Source organism: Dermacentor andersoni, chromosome 3, assembly GCF_023375885.2.
Source record: "Dermacentor andersoni chromosome 3, qqDerAnde1_hic_scaffold, whole genome shotgun sequence".
Taxonomy (NCBI): Eukaryota; Metazoa; Arthropoda; class Arachnida; order Ixodida; family Ixodidae; genus Dermacentor; species Dermacentor andersoni.
In genome coordinates, this window is record NC_092816.1 from 107,416,996 (window position 1) to 107,432,580 (window position 15,585).

Consider the following 15,585-nt stretch of genomic DNA (forward strand, 5'->3'; position numbering starts at 1 on the left):
CTAGTAGTGTCACTAGGGCAACTTGCGACAAATGGTCAGGGGCGGCTGAAAATACAGCTGAGTGGCGTGCTGCGATCAGTAGCGATGTACATTTCTAAAACCTCATAATAAATTACAGGCTTTACGTGAAGCATTTAGATGCGTCAATTAATGATCAGAAAGACCTACTCTAACGACTCGGTACGTTTGTACAAAATTGTCAAAATCGTTTCACGGTCCCTTTAATTTGTGCATTTCTTTTTTGGATTTTCATGCTGAAACTGCATATAACGAAAACCTCTTTGTAACGAAAATTTTCGAGCATTTGTCAATTTTATTATACTCAGGTTTAACTGTAGAATGAAATTTCTATACAACGGAAGCAAATTGCCAATTTCAACGACTTCATTATAGCGAGGTTTAACCGTGCTTGGAATATTCAAGCGAATATTACAATTTTCAAATTTGCTTTGACCTGAATTTAAAATTTCTGAAATTTCAAAGTATTCAAAGCAAATCAATATCAAAACTGCGTGCAAATACTACCAGGGGTTTCAGTTTCATTAGGCAAGCCGCAGTGCCATTGACATCAGGACTATCTGTGGAGCCATAACAAGTTACCGTATTTACTCGATTCTAACGCGCCCTCGACTGTAACACACACCCATTTTCTGCGACCAAAAGAAAGGGGAAAAAAAACGCACTCGATTTTAACACACACCCGTTTGCCGTGACCTAAAAAAAGAAAAGTCCTTTACAGTACCGCGCACCTCATTTTTTCATACAGAAATATAAGTTGCGATAAATTAAAGGAAAGTCGCAGTTTCACCCGAAAGACGAAGCATCTATTTCGATAGCAAATAAATAGACAGCTATACGAAAAGTAAGGACTGTAGTTTTATCGGCCTCATAAACTTTTAAACATTAACTTGGTAACTAGATTACCAACCATGGCATCACGTGCGCACAAGCAAACATGGACACGTCTAACTCAATGACTGCGGAAACTATTTTATGAAAATGCTGGAGTGATGAATTGCGGTAGCAGGAGCAAGCGAACTGACCTTTGTGCGGCCTCTCATTTCAACATGAACTAAGCGACGAGAACACAGCGCAGAGCACCTAGATGCGTAGACTCTGTCTCCAGCGCAGATCGCTTTCAAGATAAGAGCCGCGCGGCTGCACTGTACGCAGCAGCAACCAGAGTAGAACGCCTCCCCTGTTTGCACCAGTCCCACACGCAAGTTTCAGGAACTTCGAACCCCCGTGATGCGGCCCAATTTCCGCCTGTCTATTCACACATGATCACTTTCCATTTGATTGCGGCATCGTGATGAACTCGGCATGTCTTCGTTGTCGGAACTTCCATGCTGACAGAGCAAACACAGGAAATGGGAAGACGGACGGTGGACTAACCTAAGCACACGTACTACAGCACATGAAGAAAGCTACAGCAGCTAGGCTAGCTAGGCTCGAAGCGCGTAAGGGGTGGCGATTTTGAAATGCCAATGACGATATGATAACACAGATTTAGGGTCGTACTCGATTCAACGCGCACGCAATTTTTTTACCCGCTTACGGTAAGCCACAATCAGAGCGTTGCCACCTGTTTCATTGTTTCACTGCCGTGTGAAACGGGACGTGTTGGTGCAATGCAGTGATCGCACTCCACACTTTAACTTCAGTGTGCATCAGCTGCTTCAACCAATCAAGTGACGTGGCCAATGAATTCATGGGTGTCAACCTGATATGGAACTTTTTTTGTAAAGGTCCCACAAGGCCAAGAAGCTCAATGTCTCAAGTGCCACTCCATTCTGAAGACGACATCGAGGACTACTATGACTCTGGCGACACATTTAGAGAGGCACCCGGACGGCGTCGTGGCTTACGAGAAGGAACGCTGTGTGTGGAAAAGCATGATGTGTACAGCTGTCACTAGACCTGATGTGCAACATCCTTCAGTAGCTGACCATTTCAAGCCAAATCGAAAACATATGGACCCAAAGGACAGCAAATGACCAAGGCTATTGCTGGACTTATAGTGTGCGGGACGCACTCTTACAGTGTTGTTGAGGAGCCTGGCTTTGTGGCCTTTATGAATGCTGCTATGCCCGAGTACATTGTGTTGTCACCGACATTTTCCAGAGCAATAATTCTGGAGCTCTATGCTTCGAAAAAGCAAAACTTGGTAAACAACCTTCAGGTGGTCATTGACAGTGGAGTAGAGGCAGTCTTAATAACGACAGACAACAGACAGTTGGTCATTGCGTGCTAATGAAAGCTACTTGTCGGTATCGTGCCACGTCATGATGAACAGGTCATTGCTCATACAGCTGGAAACTTGGTGGTCTTTCTCGAAAGCGTGGTGAAGGAGTGGGCACTTCCCAATCCAGGTACTACTGTGCCAGTGTAAGCCGTTACAGAATAATGGTAGAAATTTCACTGCAGAAATTGCTCGGTCGCGCATAAAATGTTTCGGACACACGCTGTAGTTGCACGTGAGTGATGTTAAGTGTGTCGTATCTGAGTTTTCCCAGTTGTACACGAAGGCCAGGGCTATCGTTGGCCGCTATAAGAAAAGCTCAAAGGTTCGGGCGCGCCTTATGGAAATACAGAGGGAAATGCAGCTAAATGCCCTGAAAGTGGTGCAAGCTGTTCCAGTGCGTCGGAACAGCGAGCATCAGATGATGACTAGGCTGCTCAAGCTTCACAAACCGATCCCCATAGACCTTTCAGAGTGTGATGGGGCTGATAACCTCACTGCAGCTCAGTGGAAGCTGATGGCTGCTGCTGTGCAGGTACTGCAGCCACTTGTTCAAGCCACAACAGAGCTATCTGGGGACAAATATCCCCCAGTGTCTCAAGTCATTCTGTGGGAGTACACTGGCAGTGTGCTTGCTCGACACACACCTCAATCAGGTGAGTCGCCGGCAATCGCTTCAAGTCTGGCACACAGGAGGGCAAGGTTTCCTGGTTTCAAGAGATCTGAGGGTACAGCCAGTGGCGTAGCAACGAGGGGGGCCGGGGGGCCGTGGTCCCCAGGTGCAAGGGGCCACTGGGGGGTGTCATATACATCTGAAATCTGAAGACACCCCTCTTTCCGCGGGGTACACCTGGAGGGGGGGGGGGGTGACAGACGACCTAGCTACGCCACTGGATACAGCTCTAGCAATGTTTCTGGATCCAAGATTTAAGGATGCCTGTTACACAGGAAGGGCAGAGAAGAAGTGGGCCTGCGCTGTTCTCACCAAAGCAGCAGAGGGAACACGGCTAGTTGCATGTCGTGAACCATCAAGTGAGAGTAGTGAAGGTGTGGATAGCTCCCAAGATGCTTATGTGTGGGAGGCCTTCGCAAGCTTTGCTCCAGACATTTCTCCGAAGTCTGGGCCTTCCATGAAAGATGACGTTGGGAGCTACCCGAGAGCTCCCCTCCTTCCTCACTGTGAGAACCCATTCGAATGGTGGAACAGCAAAAGCAGCCACCTTCACCCATCCCTTGTAAGGATAGCCCGCAGGTACCTTTCACTGACAGCAACCCAAACAACAAGTGAAAGGATGTTCTCGACAGCAGGTGCCATTGTAACCTGTAGAAGAGAGCACCTTCTTCCTCAGCATGTGGAGCAACTAGACTTTCTACATGAGCACTTTTGAAGTTGAAAGATGTATTAACTGTAGAAACGGGCACATTTTACTGCATGTAGAGCAGATGGTCTTTGTCAGTGATATTTTTTTTACCTGAAACATGTTATCAAATTATTTTCTGTGATGTTTTTCTGTGTGTGTTGTAGCCTTGTAAGTAGTAGAAGGGAGTGCCTGCTTCATTGCATGTGGAGCCTCAATGCCACCTTTTTTTTTTTTTCTTGAAATGTGTTACCAAAGGATTTCCTGTGATGTTTTATGTGCGTGTGTGTTGTAGGTTGTCATACTTGTGTAGAAGGGAGCACTGCCTTTTACAATGTGTGAGCAGCTATACTATGTACATGAAAATATTTTACTAGTTAAAGGAGCCTTGAATAACTTTTTATCAAAGTGGAGAAAGGCATTTGAAGTGAAGATTGGTTATTTCAGAAATACTTTGCCGCAAAGAAGTACTTCAATGCGTCCAGCCGAAGTGGAGTTATTGGAGATTAAACACGACCTCCGCTGTGTTCCCGTTCCTTCTTCAATGCCTGGCACTGCAAACCTAGGGTGGAGTGGGATGTGTCCACAATACCCTGCTTTCTAAACGTGTGCATGGCAGGTAGTTCAAATTTCATTTTGAATGTTCACACAGATGCCATGACTTCTGATTTTGGTGCCTAAGACACGCTGAACGTAAGCCAAACGCGGTTATCCTCAGCGGGCCGCAGTGCGCTTAGCCAGTGGGCTCGTGGCGGCACCCCGTGGCGGCTGCGTATGGGAATCCCCTCTATTATCAAGTAAAGCATCCAGAAGAGAGTGAAGAGCAGGCTCCTGTTTGAAAGGAGCGTGTTTGAGAGAAAGGCGACTTTGCACTCCGGTTGCGAGCTCCACGCAACGCAAACGACAGCAAAACTTTGGCTGAGATGTTCACAGCAGTGCATGCTACCCACAGGCTATGTTATTTCACCAAGCCCGAGGGGCGGTTCAGGACCCCTTCAAGATATGTTATCATAGAATTTTCTATGATGCCTTCGTATGTTGTAACCGCAGAAGTAAAGAATTTTTGCATAGAACAACTTTCAACTGTTCAGTTTTGTTCTTTGGACACCTGACAACTATTTTAATTTGCTTTGAAGTTATTCGATCCGGAGGACTATTCGCTTTGAACCAAAATATTACTATTCACACAAACCTCGTTTCTGTGTGTTATCTGAACATGGTAAGATCAGCCTACTTTGTGAATCTTCAGTGCAATGCGCATTTCTGGAAGAAATTTACTAAGACATGCATGTTATAGTCGAGTATGAAACCAAAAATGCAAGTGCGACAAGTTATCATCAGCCTCAAAAGCTGCTGTTGCCGAGACATTGCTTGTGCCTTTTCTTTAAGTTTGCTAGGGTGACATGGTCTGCAAGAAATGCAGCATCTCAAATATTATGGATTGCATCAAAGATGAGATGTTCTAAGTTGTTAATAGTGATAAGGAGGCCTCTAACATCAATGATAAATGACACCCGCTTCTCAGTGGCCCAGATTTTTTAGAAACGAGAACAGATCCCCATTGCATGAGCAATGAACTTTGTCAAGGGCCTGATATTTTGCACTTTTTAAAGTATGATAATTTGGGTGCATGTTACAATTGAAGACACCATGTTTTTCATTTCAGGCCGTAAAAGTATACAATCAAGCAAATACAGCAGATGCTAAAGCTGCACGGTAAAATTTTTCTTTTTCTTTACAGCCACACACCTTTTTCTCTTCAGCTCCTTCCTTGGAGGCAGAGCCATCCACTTCGTCCTTTTTCTTTTTCTCCTTGGTGGCTTTGGGCGTGCCACCTCCTGTGTCATCGTCGTCCTTCTTCTTCTTGGGCTTGGTCACAATGATCTTCTTGGCCCGGTGGAAAAACTTGTGCTGTATCAGCCTGCATGGTGAAGAATAGTATACCACTGTACAACAAAGCAAACTCACTCTGGTAACCTAAATGTCAACGAACGCAGGCTTCTGTTCATGACCTTTCCACTTAATGTCTATACTGCAAACATGGCAACTTTATAAGGTGCACATTTTCATAATTTAGAAGTAACGAGCACTAGTATTTACCTCAGAAAGTCAAACCTCATTACAACAAAATTGGTTACATCAAACCAATGGGTATAACGAAGTAGTAATGTCCCTTGAAATTCCCATTGAAACGTAAGCATATAAAATCTCGTTTTGGCAAACCAAAACTTCCTTCAACTGAACATAAACATTTTTAATTCAGAATGAAGATTGACGAATTAGTTTATGCCAATTGGGTAGAAATCTGGCAGCGTGCGACGCTGCTCTGATGTAGTCTGACCTGGCAGTTCAAAGCTCCCACGAGCTGTTGGCCACCTGGCAATATGCCAAAGCCGCCACGCCACGCACACACACACACACACACACACACTATTGCTGATGCCATTTTACCACACACTTCCATTGGCACCAACTACCGCACTCTTCGTGAACTCAAAATGCCGTGCTTTGGTTGAAGATAGACCAGAGAGTGTGACTTGTGCTGCAGGATGGATGCTTCAGTACAAGCTGCAACGTCTATCTAACCCTGCCATAATAAAAAGCTGCACAAGTACTATCAACAAGAGTTCTTGCATCTTGAGAGCATATCCCACTAACAACCCATTTCATTTTCCATTATTTTTCTGCCGCTGTCACTCGCACAGGTGACTCAGACAGCTGGACAAATAATTAGGATAGAATATGGAATGAACCATTACAAAATGCAGTCATTACTCATGTTCTCAGCAACCGTTTGGCTTATCATCAATATACTTCGTGAACGTTCTAGCAGAGCATGCAAGCCTCCAATTTTGTACAACGCTCATTGATGTACGTGAGCTCACTTATGTACACTGACAGAGCTGCAAGCCTCCGATACCGTGCAATGCCTGCTGCTCAACACTATTGTAAAGAAATTATTTTGTCTTGTTTAAAAAAGTCTGCTTGAGTATACAAATGAGTATCATATGGAATCATATGCTTGAAGCCCCCCAGCGACACACACACAGATTGTTGTAAGACCTGTTACACCACTATTCGTGTATGCAAGATGACGGCAAAGATGGATTGGCATTGACAGCTACATTAAAGAAAGCTGTCACCTCGTTGATGAAGACATGGTGGAAAAAAATCTTTGCGATCCTTCCACGGTGCAACTATGGGATTTTGCACAGGTTTACCGAGTAATTACGAGCAGTAACTCTCCCCCTTCCTGTAGGCAAATTTGCATGAGAGAAAAGCAGTGCAATCAGTGGTGTGATAGCACCTTCTAAAGGCCGATTTTCTTCCAGATTTTGAAGACAACACACTAAAGATGTGCAATTTTCTCGAAGTCTGCTGCACATTTTTTTGTAATATTTCGCAGTGAGATAAAGGACGGTCTTAGGATTGTGGAAAAAAAAAATTTAGAAAATATAAAACTGACCAAGTCGGAAATTTCACCATTTCTTTACATTTTTGAGTCACGTATTTTGGGCTATAAGAATTTTTCGCACTGTCCTGGGAGATTCGTATTACCAAGATTTTACTGTAACAAAGCAAACCCCCGCCCCCTAAACTTTATTATTGCAAGGTTTCACTGTAACATTAACAGGATTGAATGTTTCGATATATTTAGTAAGACCAAGTGAACTTCAGTCACAGTGCAATTAATGGGAGAGAACCATAGGCAACTGCAATGCCAGGCATCCTCAGTTGCAGTAGCGCCCTGGCCGAAGCTGTGGCGAAAATGGCCTGCTGAAGACATAGCTAGACGCAAGAGAAATTGTGGCTTCAAAAACCTGGAAGCAATGACTCACGTGTCCATAAACTCCACGACAGACTCTCTTGTGGTGAACAGCTGTTCCACCTTAGGCTTCCCTGTGGCCCAGGGAGAGTCCAGGAGGCAGTCCACAGCTTTGGCAGCTGCATCAAGATGTCAGAATTTCACCACGTGGCTTTCAGCCTTTGGTTTTTTTTCTTACAACCTGACTTAACACACCTTATAATGTTGGAGGAAAGCTACTAACAGTACAAAAGACTAATAGCAAAAATGTTAGCCTCGGTCTATCGGAGTCTTAATTGCAGCCAGAAAGTATGTAAATTGCAACGAAATTTAGTTGAAGAGTGCAAACACTACGCGCATTCTTGACCCTTCAAGCGCTATACCGAAGTAAAGCTGTGTCACATTTTCTAAGCACACTCACTACTCTTCAAGAGATAATTTTTCAATGTGAAATATCTGTAGACTGGTTTTGTCATCTACACAGATCCGCTTAAGCTGAAATTACATGGCAGATTTTGTTTGTAGATGAAAGATGGTGCAACAATGCTTATTAACTCTTGGTGTTACTTAGGTCTCATTTTCTGACACAGCGGACTTGTGCAAAAAGCCTGCGAACTTCTTTTATGATGCACAAATTCAGGAATTTATTATCTACTCTGATTCAGAGGAATTCCATGTTGAATACAAAGTGTTTTAAGCGAACACTGACAGCGACAAAGAAGCCTTGTCGCCCATGTAACACAAGTAATTTATTAAGTCTTCATTTTTGTTCAAATATTCAGATTAAGAACCGTAAAATGTTCAGCAACATAATGCCAATGGATAGCACTTGAATATAAAGCTTGCTAATGTACCACTTTGACAGGAATTAAAGTTGTTTTACTTGGGAAGAAACTCCAGCATAGAGCGCGCAGGAACACCTGAAATGCCTGGCACCCAAAGCGCTAACAGGAGATGTTTGCAATCTGATTCTAGATAACCTGTATGTTTGCAACAAGCATTCCCCAAGCTAATGCATGCACTGAAGCATCCCAATGTCCTGCATGTGACATTCATAAACTCACCATTGAAGTACTCAACTTTGTGACTCAGCAGGGTGGTCTTCTTGATGGGCAGTTTTTCCCTGAGGTAGCGAGCCACATCATACTCCACTTTAGCCGGCTTCTCGCCAACTGCCAGCTCAGCCTGTAAACATGGCACACAAGACAGACAATTTCAGGCAAGGTTGCGGTGGTCCAAAGCACACCCCCCCCCGGTATTCATATGGGGGAGAAATCCCTCACTTCAAAGCAAGGAGCACGCATCCCTTGATGGCAATGTCCATACTTTTCGGGATCAAGGAGCTGACATACACATCGCTGGCGTATGGGATGCATTTTGCTGCGCCAGTACAAGACTTTTGGCAAGGGGAAGACAGCAGGGATCTTGTCGACTAGTCAAGCAACCTATAACACCAGGCTCACAGGTGCTTGGCAGTCTTGTTCACTGCGCAGTGATTGTTTTTCAGTGGCACGAGCATCTTCCGAAATGTCAAAAATCCACAACGCAGTCACTCTTGTTTTTCATCCTGCTCACCACAGCATACCCGCACCCACATGTACACCCGATCGGTGTCAAGAGTATAGGCCGATAAAGCCATCAGCCAACACTGACACCCCTCAACCCCAGCACAGTCCGTGTGAGCAGGGGAGCAGTGCGAAGCAGCATGACGGCTAATGATGTCATGCTCCCCTTTGCGTCTAGAGCTCCCCCATGCGAATACCACTTGAAGGTGGGAAGTGCAAAGAATAAACAGTCGCTGGATAAATCTAAGTCCTATGAGCGCCTTTGATAGCTCCTTTTGTCTTTTGTTGAGCGTGGCATTGTGCTGTCTACCACTATGCTTTGATCACTCAGCCCTGGTAGCAAAAGAAACATGCTTTTGCTTCAAATAGGTGAGGACAGGATGTGTAAGTGCTACAATCATTACCAAGATTAACGACGTTTGTTAGCATTTGGAGGTGTTAGTGCTTACTGATATTGAAAAGCCCAATGCAAGATTTTTGTGAAGGTTGTCTTCCATTTCTAAGCAGAGGTAACTTTCTAAGCGTCGTTGTTTGTGCTAAGGGAAGTTCCAAAAACAACTTTACACATTTACGATTCCTCGACAACACCTCGTCGATTTTCTTGTACAAAAGGGAAAACCGTTAATATCACTTATATATAAAGACAGCCACAGCAGCTGGAGTCTGTTTACAGTTGAAGTGGTCTTGCTCAGCGAGCGTAAACATTAGGACAACTGAAAAGTTAGAGCTTTTTTCTGGCCAAAAAATTACATTCGGCTGAATATTGATATCATGAGCACCTCTAAAACTTTCCAGGACGTTCAACATTCAACCTAAAACCAGCGACACAATATATTCACATTGAACAGGATCTGCAAAGCGAAATTAGCCCTCTTAAAACCCACACGAGGTGAGACAAAAGCACTTCCTATATTCTCCACTGCACGCTAACATTTCTTGGTGCCTATGGTAAAACTTTGCTGTTTTGTTTCATTTCTGGAACATTGTCTACACACCAGCAATTAAATTTCTAATACCTCATTGGCCACGAGCACAAAGCTTTGTCAGAAACAAATTCTTGCAGTTTCCCAAACTAACTTCTGTGGGCTCAGATATGTTTTTGGACAAAAAGTGTACCATTTCAACATGAAAACAAACAAAAGAGGGGAGAGTGGGAGAAAGTTTTCGAAAACCACACGTTTGCCCCTTTTTGCAAGACGATGTTGCATTGCATAACCTTTTCCTGCCCAAGGTTTAGTCTCATTCGTCCAGGGTTTTCTTCCTTCTTTTATTTCATCTACTGAGTGTCACAGACACATAGCATTCTTTAGTCATTTTGGCAGCAGCATCCCAGAAAACAAATTATTTTAGAGCGATGCTGGCAGAAACAAAGTGAAAGTCTGGCTCCCCTGGGTTTTAAAGATGGTGGCATGGACCAAGGTGGCTGCAGCAACGATGGCCACCTTTCAATACTATAATCATGGTGTTTATGGACATCTCTTCACCTCAAGCAGATAATTAGACCAGACATGGGGAGTTGTGTTCGGAGCTTCAACTTAGCACCAGTGTTCGCGAGAAGGATTTAAAGCCTGTGGAGATCTCTCTCGCATGGGCCCGGCTCGAGAATAACACTTTGCCGCCAATGTCTCTCCCGATTTCTTTACCACGCAGCGCCAGCAATAACGCGTCACACGGAGGATAACAAAAGTACACTTGACTTCTGCTACAAGGAATAGTGCGCTACATATAGACTGTTGCTGTGGCTTGTCTATCTGCAGCTCAAAAACACTAAAAATAACTGACTGTACGAAACAACAGAAAATAGTGAATGAACTCCTGTTATTGCAATAATAAAAGCTGTTCACCATGAATCAGTATAACATTAAAAAGAATTCCTGAAAAAAAATTTTAGCATGGGAAGGATTAACTAGTGTGTTTACGACATGCCAAATTTAAAATTCGAAAAATACAACAGTCAAAGCCAAGAAATACAAAATTTGTATGAGAAATGCCAAATAATATGTTAACCCTATTCATTCTCCCGAAATATTAAAATTATCTACAGATTTTGTTCCATGGGGACACAGTGAGCATGCACTCTGCCCTATCTTCTTTCTGTCTTATTTTTTCAGATGAAAATAAATGGAGAAGTTGCCACCGTTTGTTGGGGACAGCTACTCCCCCGCCCCACACTATAGTTGCACTTAGAATTATGTGTACAACAGACAAACAGAAATATAAAGTCTATTCATGAAATGTTTATGTAACAGCAGTCAAAATTTGGTTGTCATTATACGGTGTTTTTTTTTCTTTTTTTAGTAGGTGTTGGTAAATCCAAACAATTGAACAGGTCTGTGAAAATCAGGCTTTGAAAATTGGTCAATGATAGTATTTGTACAGGGAAATGAGTTTTGAGTTAAAGTGGATGCAAATTAGATAGTAAAATTGTTGGTGTCCCTACAACAACCGTAAGCTAGTTCTAAAGATCCGGCATCTTATGAAAAAACTGTAAAAGTTGGCAGGTACATAAGCCTCCTGAATTTATAATAATATCGCACTAGGACCGACTGCATGAAATGTCAGCACATTAGAGTGTTCAGAAGTGCCGAGAAATGGGCACAAGCGCTTAAAGTGCTGTTTGCTTCAAGTGTACACATGGCTTGCCTTTGTTATCCGTGAGGCCCTATCGCTCATGGACAATACCTTGTATGTGCTGATGAATTCCTTTAATATTACTTTTTTGATGTTAATTCAATGGCACATATGTGGATCCAGTAATAAGAGGAGAAAAAATGAAAAGCGCATCGCATATGACACATCTTAGTCGTGCAGATGTTCTGCTTCAGGCTGGCTTTTTGTAAACTGGACTATGCAGGTAGCTCTGGCAGGCCTTGTCTTCTCCTAAAGTGAACAATGTAGCAAGCAACACTCGCAGTGGAGGGCATATTGGAAGCATGCGCATACTATCACTAATCTTGCAATTATAAGGCGCTGACATACCATGCAGTCGATGCTCATGCGATAGTGCTAAACATTTGGAAAGCTGTACTTATATTCGAGAGTTTAGCACAAGAAAAGCAGGCCACATGAGGCAATACAGTAGCCGAAGATTTTTCACACTCCAGTAATAAAACAAGTTCCTGCTTTGAAGAAATGTTCATAAACTGTAGCAATGAAGACATGTTGCAGAGCAGTTCTTTGACTTCGCAGCTATATGCAAAATAGAAAATTACGACACGGCATATTAATGTAAACAGGTCTACTTGTTCCCTAACTGACACAATATGGCAATGCTGAAAATAAACCTCTGAAGTGTGACAGCTCCTGTTAAAGCACTGCATTGTAGACATGCTTATGACAACTGCCAGTCAACGGCCATCAGTATTGATGGTGATGCACTAATCTACAATATACTCAGTGCACTGTTAGCACACTATATTCTAGACAAGCCGGACATGCAATGCAACAAGAAGCACACAAAGTGTGATGAACAAAACTGAATTCTCATTGTTTATATAACTAGAAACAAGTTTCCTTGTTACGTGATAGCTGATGCTTAGGTGCTTCTCAAGCAAAACGATATTTAAACTTTAGTCCAGAAATATTGACACCACCGGATGTTTCACAAAATAAGTATTTTCCAGGGCCACCAAGGTTTCAAACAAATTAACTTCCAAAATCTTAGCGATTTTCTTTTCTTTTAGCATAGCCGAAGGAACCGTGCATTACGTTAAGTGAACGTACCACTGACCTCTCCCCTTGTTCTGTGTGCCACACAATGAACACTCAAGATTGCAGTAGCGAGGGGTAATTTCGACGCACCATAAGCAGAGGCTTATGTGAGATCTAAATTTACTGCTTGAGAATAGGACACAAATTTAGCCTGCCGTTTGATGCGAGGCGGCCCAACTGTCCTATCATTCAAAACATGCGCTGCCGGCGAGGACACCTCGTAGTTGACGCTAGTTCGTTAACGACATGTCAATCGCTCGCGTGTAGCTGACGTGTACCATACGATGCCCTCGACCTGAGAACCTGGAGGCGGATTTGATTAACTTCTGTTGCACTTGATACTTCAGACGGGTGCAATAGTACACGGAATACATTTTCCTTTATTGACCGGTGCTTGTCCGAGAGTCCAACTGGGAAGTTTTCTTTCCGGAAAAGCCGGCACTTACAAAGCACGACGGCGACAAAGACAGCACAGTTCACAACCTCGGCGCAGTGACCTGACGCGCTCTGAATGCCAGAGGGCTAAATGAAATAAAGGAAGAAAACATAAATGCTGAAGGAAATGCGAAAAGACGCCGTGTTCCCAGCGGAAATAAAACAAAACTAAAGAGTTGACTCTACCAGTCTGACGACGTAAGCGCCGTACGCTTGAAACCGGCGCACGGCTTTAGAGGCGACAACACAGCGATGTGCTGTGAAACGGACATGTCAGAGCAATGTAACCGTTCGCGACCTACGTACGGCCTCTTCAAAGTCACAACACCGTGACTGTTTTGTCTGGCTGTGTCTGATGTTCGGCAGTCAAGCTGTCACGCTGAGTTGACACATTGCCACGAATTGTAACACTGACGCAGCAGCTACGGATACAGACCCTGTACACCCAAAACAGGCATACGATGAGACGCTCGTACTGCTACATTGTTTTCAACGTCATGCACCGGAAAATAAACTGTACTTACATCTTTTTCTCGCTTCTTGCGGCCCTTCCTACGTTCTACCTGCGCCATTTTGACGTGGACAACGCTGTCCCCCTCGCGGCAAGAAGTACGAGACGAGTGTATCGTTAAAAAGCGCAGCGGTGCAGCATGCGCTCACGCGTCATCGAAACCGAAACAAGATTGCGCAAACCGTCTTGTACTCTCTGTGGAAGTTCCATGAATGATGACCCCAGTGACATGAATGATGACCCCAGTGACAGGAATGACTACCAATTAATATTCATCCAATTAACATCCAAAGGCCGGACATAGATATCCTAGGGTTGTTGTTAATGCTTCCACAGGATCGCGGGAGCACGATCACTCGGCCGCACTTTCCGTGTCCTGCGGTGCACGGACATCGCTTGCATGTCCGCGAGGGACATCGTAGGGACATGCCGACATATGTAAGGGCCTTTCGCACAACGTTTGCTATAATTACGTTCACAGCACACGCTGAGTGAAATATGCAAACAGATGAAACGGGCAGAGCGCCCACACAGCAATGTTACATTAGATGGTTTGCGTGGAAGTGCAGTGTATTCCTTTCTTCAAGACCTTCCGCAGGCACAAGTGTCACATTGAACTGAAGTTTTCAAAGTAAATTGCGTCAGAAAATACGCAAAGTACGCCTTCACGAGTCGCACACATGATAGCTTTGGTTTATAATTCGAACTTACGACAAGGCACGAAGTTGGGCAAATTGGTTTACGTTTATTGTGAAAAGCAGCGGGACTTCGAACACAGACGAACAGATGAATAGCAAAGAATTGAATGTAAGACGGTTGTCCTATACATTTGTCTGCTAAACGGTGCATGGACATTGACACATGACTCGAATGCCCTAAAGACAAAGTGTTTTCAATGATATTGCGATCGACTTTTTTTCTTTTTCTTCTAGTGCCTCCAATCCACAGAACGGCACTCATCCCATACATCCATAAAAAAACTGACGCTCTCCTGACAACATACATGCATATGGTTCCACAAAGGCATATCTGACGAAAGAACATTTAGAGTCAGGTGTAAAACAGGAAGAAGTAGAAAATTTAATTCTGGTGTATTACTTGGCAAAACAAAGATCTGATTATGAGGCACGCCATAGTGGGGGACTCCGGATCAATTTAGACCACCTGGGTTCACGGACGTTGTTGCATTTCGCCCCCACTTAAATGCGGCCGGTATTTGATTCCACGACCTCGTGCTTAGCAGCGTAACGCCAAAGGCAACCACGCCAGGTAAGGAAGAAAAAAAAAACAATTCAGGACAGAAACAAGAGTAGATTTTCAACGGAGAACAGTTTTAGAAGAACCCTTCCAAAAGCTTTGCTTGAATTTGACTCTTCCTATAACTCTTTCCTTTGGGGCTACCGTGCTGGGTTACAGCCACAGGAACGTTTGTGAAGCCCTCTGCATGTTTCTGCGCGGGACAAAACGAATTGCATGTTAGAATTCTTCAAAATTCTTACAATGTTCACAGAATTTTCAAAACTATTTATATAATTGATTATTCATACCTGCAACAGCAGACACTTTAAATCCCAATAGCAAGATACTTATTTCATTTCACCCTAATTTATTAAAACAAAAAAAAGATGCTAACAGTTCCTTCACCACCCGATTCATGGCCGATCCCCCAGAGTGGGTTGCGCCATTTCATTAGGGAACATGAACAAGTGAGTGAGTGAGTGAGTGAGTGAGTGAGTGAGTGAGTGAGTGAGTGAGTGAGTGAGTGAGTGAAGAAACTTTATAGCAGGTCCCGCGAGGACGCGAACTCGTCACGCACCCTTAACCGGCAGGTCTAGCCTACCGGCCCGGTCGCGGGCACGCCGGACAGCCATGATTTGCTTTTCTAGAGCGGGGCTACGCAGAAGCGAGCCCCACTCCTCCTTGGTGAACTTGGGGTATGTCGACCCGCACTCCCAGAG

The 15,585-nt window shown here is 43.9% G+C and overlaps 1 protein-coding gene across 1 annotated transcript in view; it reads right to left on the reverse strand.

The window, feature by feature from the left end:
- The window catches only part of Trp1 (translocation protein 1), a 52,739-nt gene extending 39,032 nt beyond the window's left edge, over window positions 1-13,707 (reverse strand). Inside the window, exons 1-4 of the mRNA XM_050186669.3 lie at window positions 13,641-13,707; window positions 8,470-8,590; window positions 7,440-7,545; window positions 5,350-5,521 (exon numbers count right to left, since the gene is read on the reverse strand). Of these exons, the coding sequence (XP_050042626.1) occupies window positions 5,350-5,521; window positions 7,440-7,545; window positions 8,470-8,590; window positions 13,641-13,688 (447 nt within the window). The 5' untranslated portion in view covers window positions 13,689-13,707. The remainder of the gene's footprint in view (window positions 1-5,349; window positions 5,522-7,439; window positions 7,546-8,469; window positions 8,591-13,640) is intronic.
- Window positions 13,708-15,585: the final 1,878 nt, after the last annotated feature.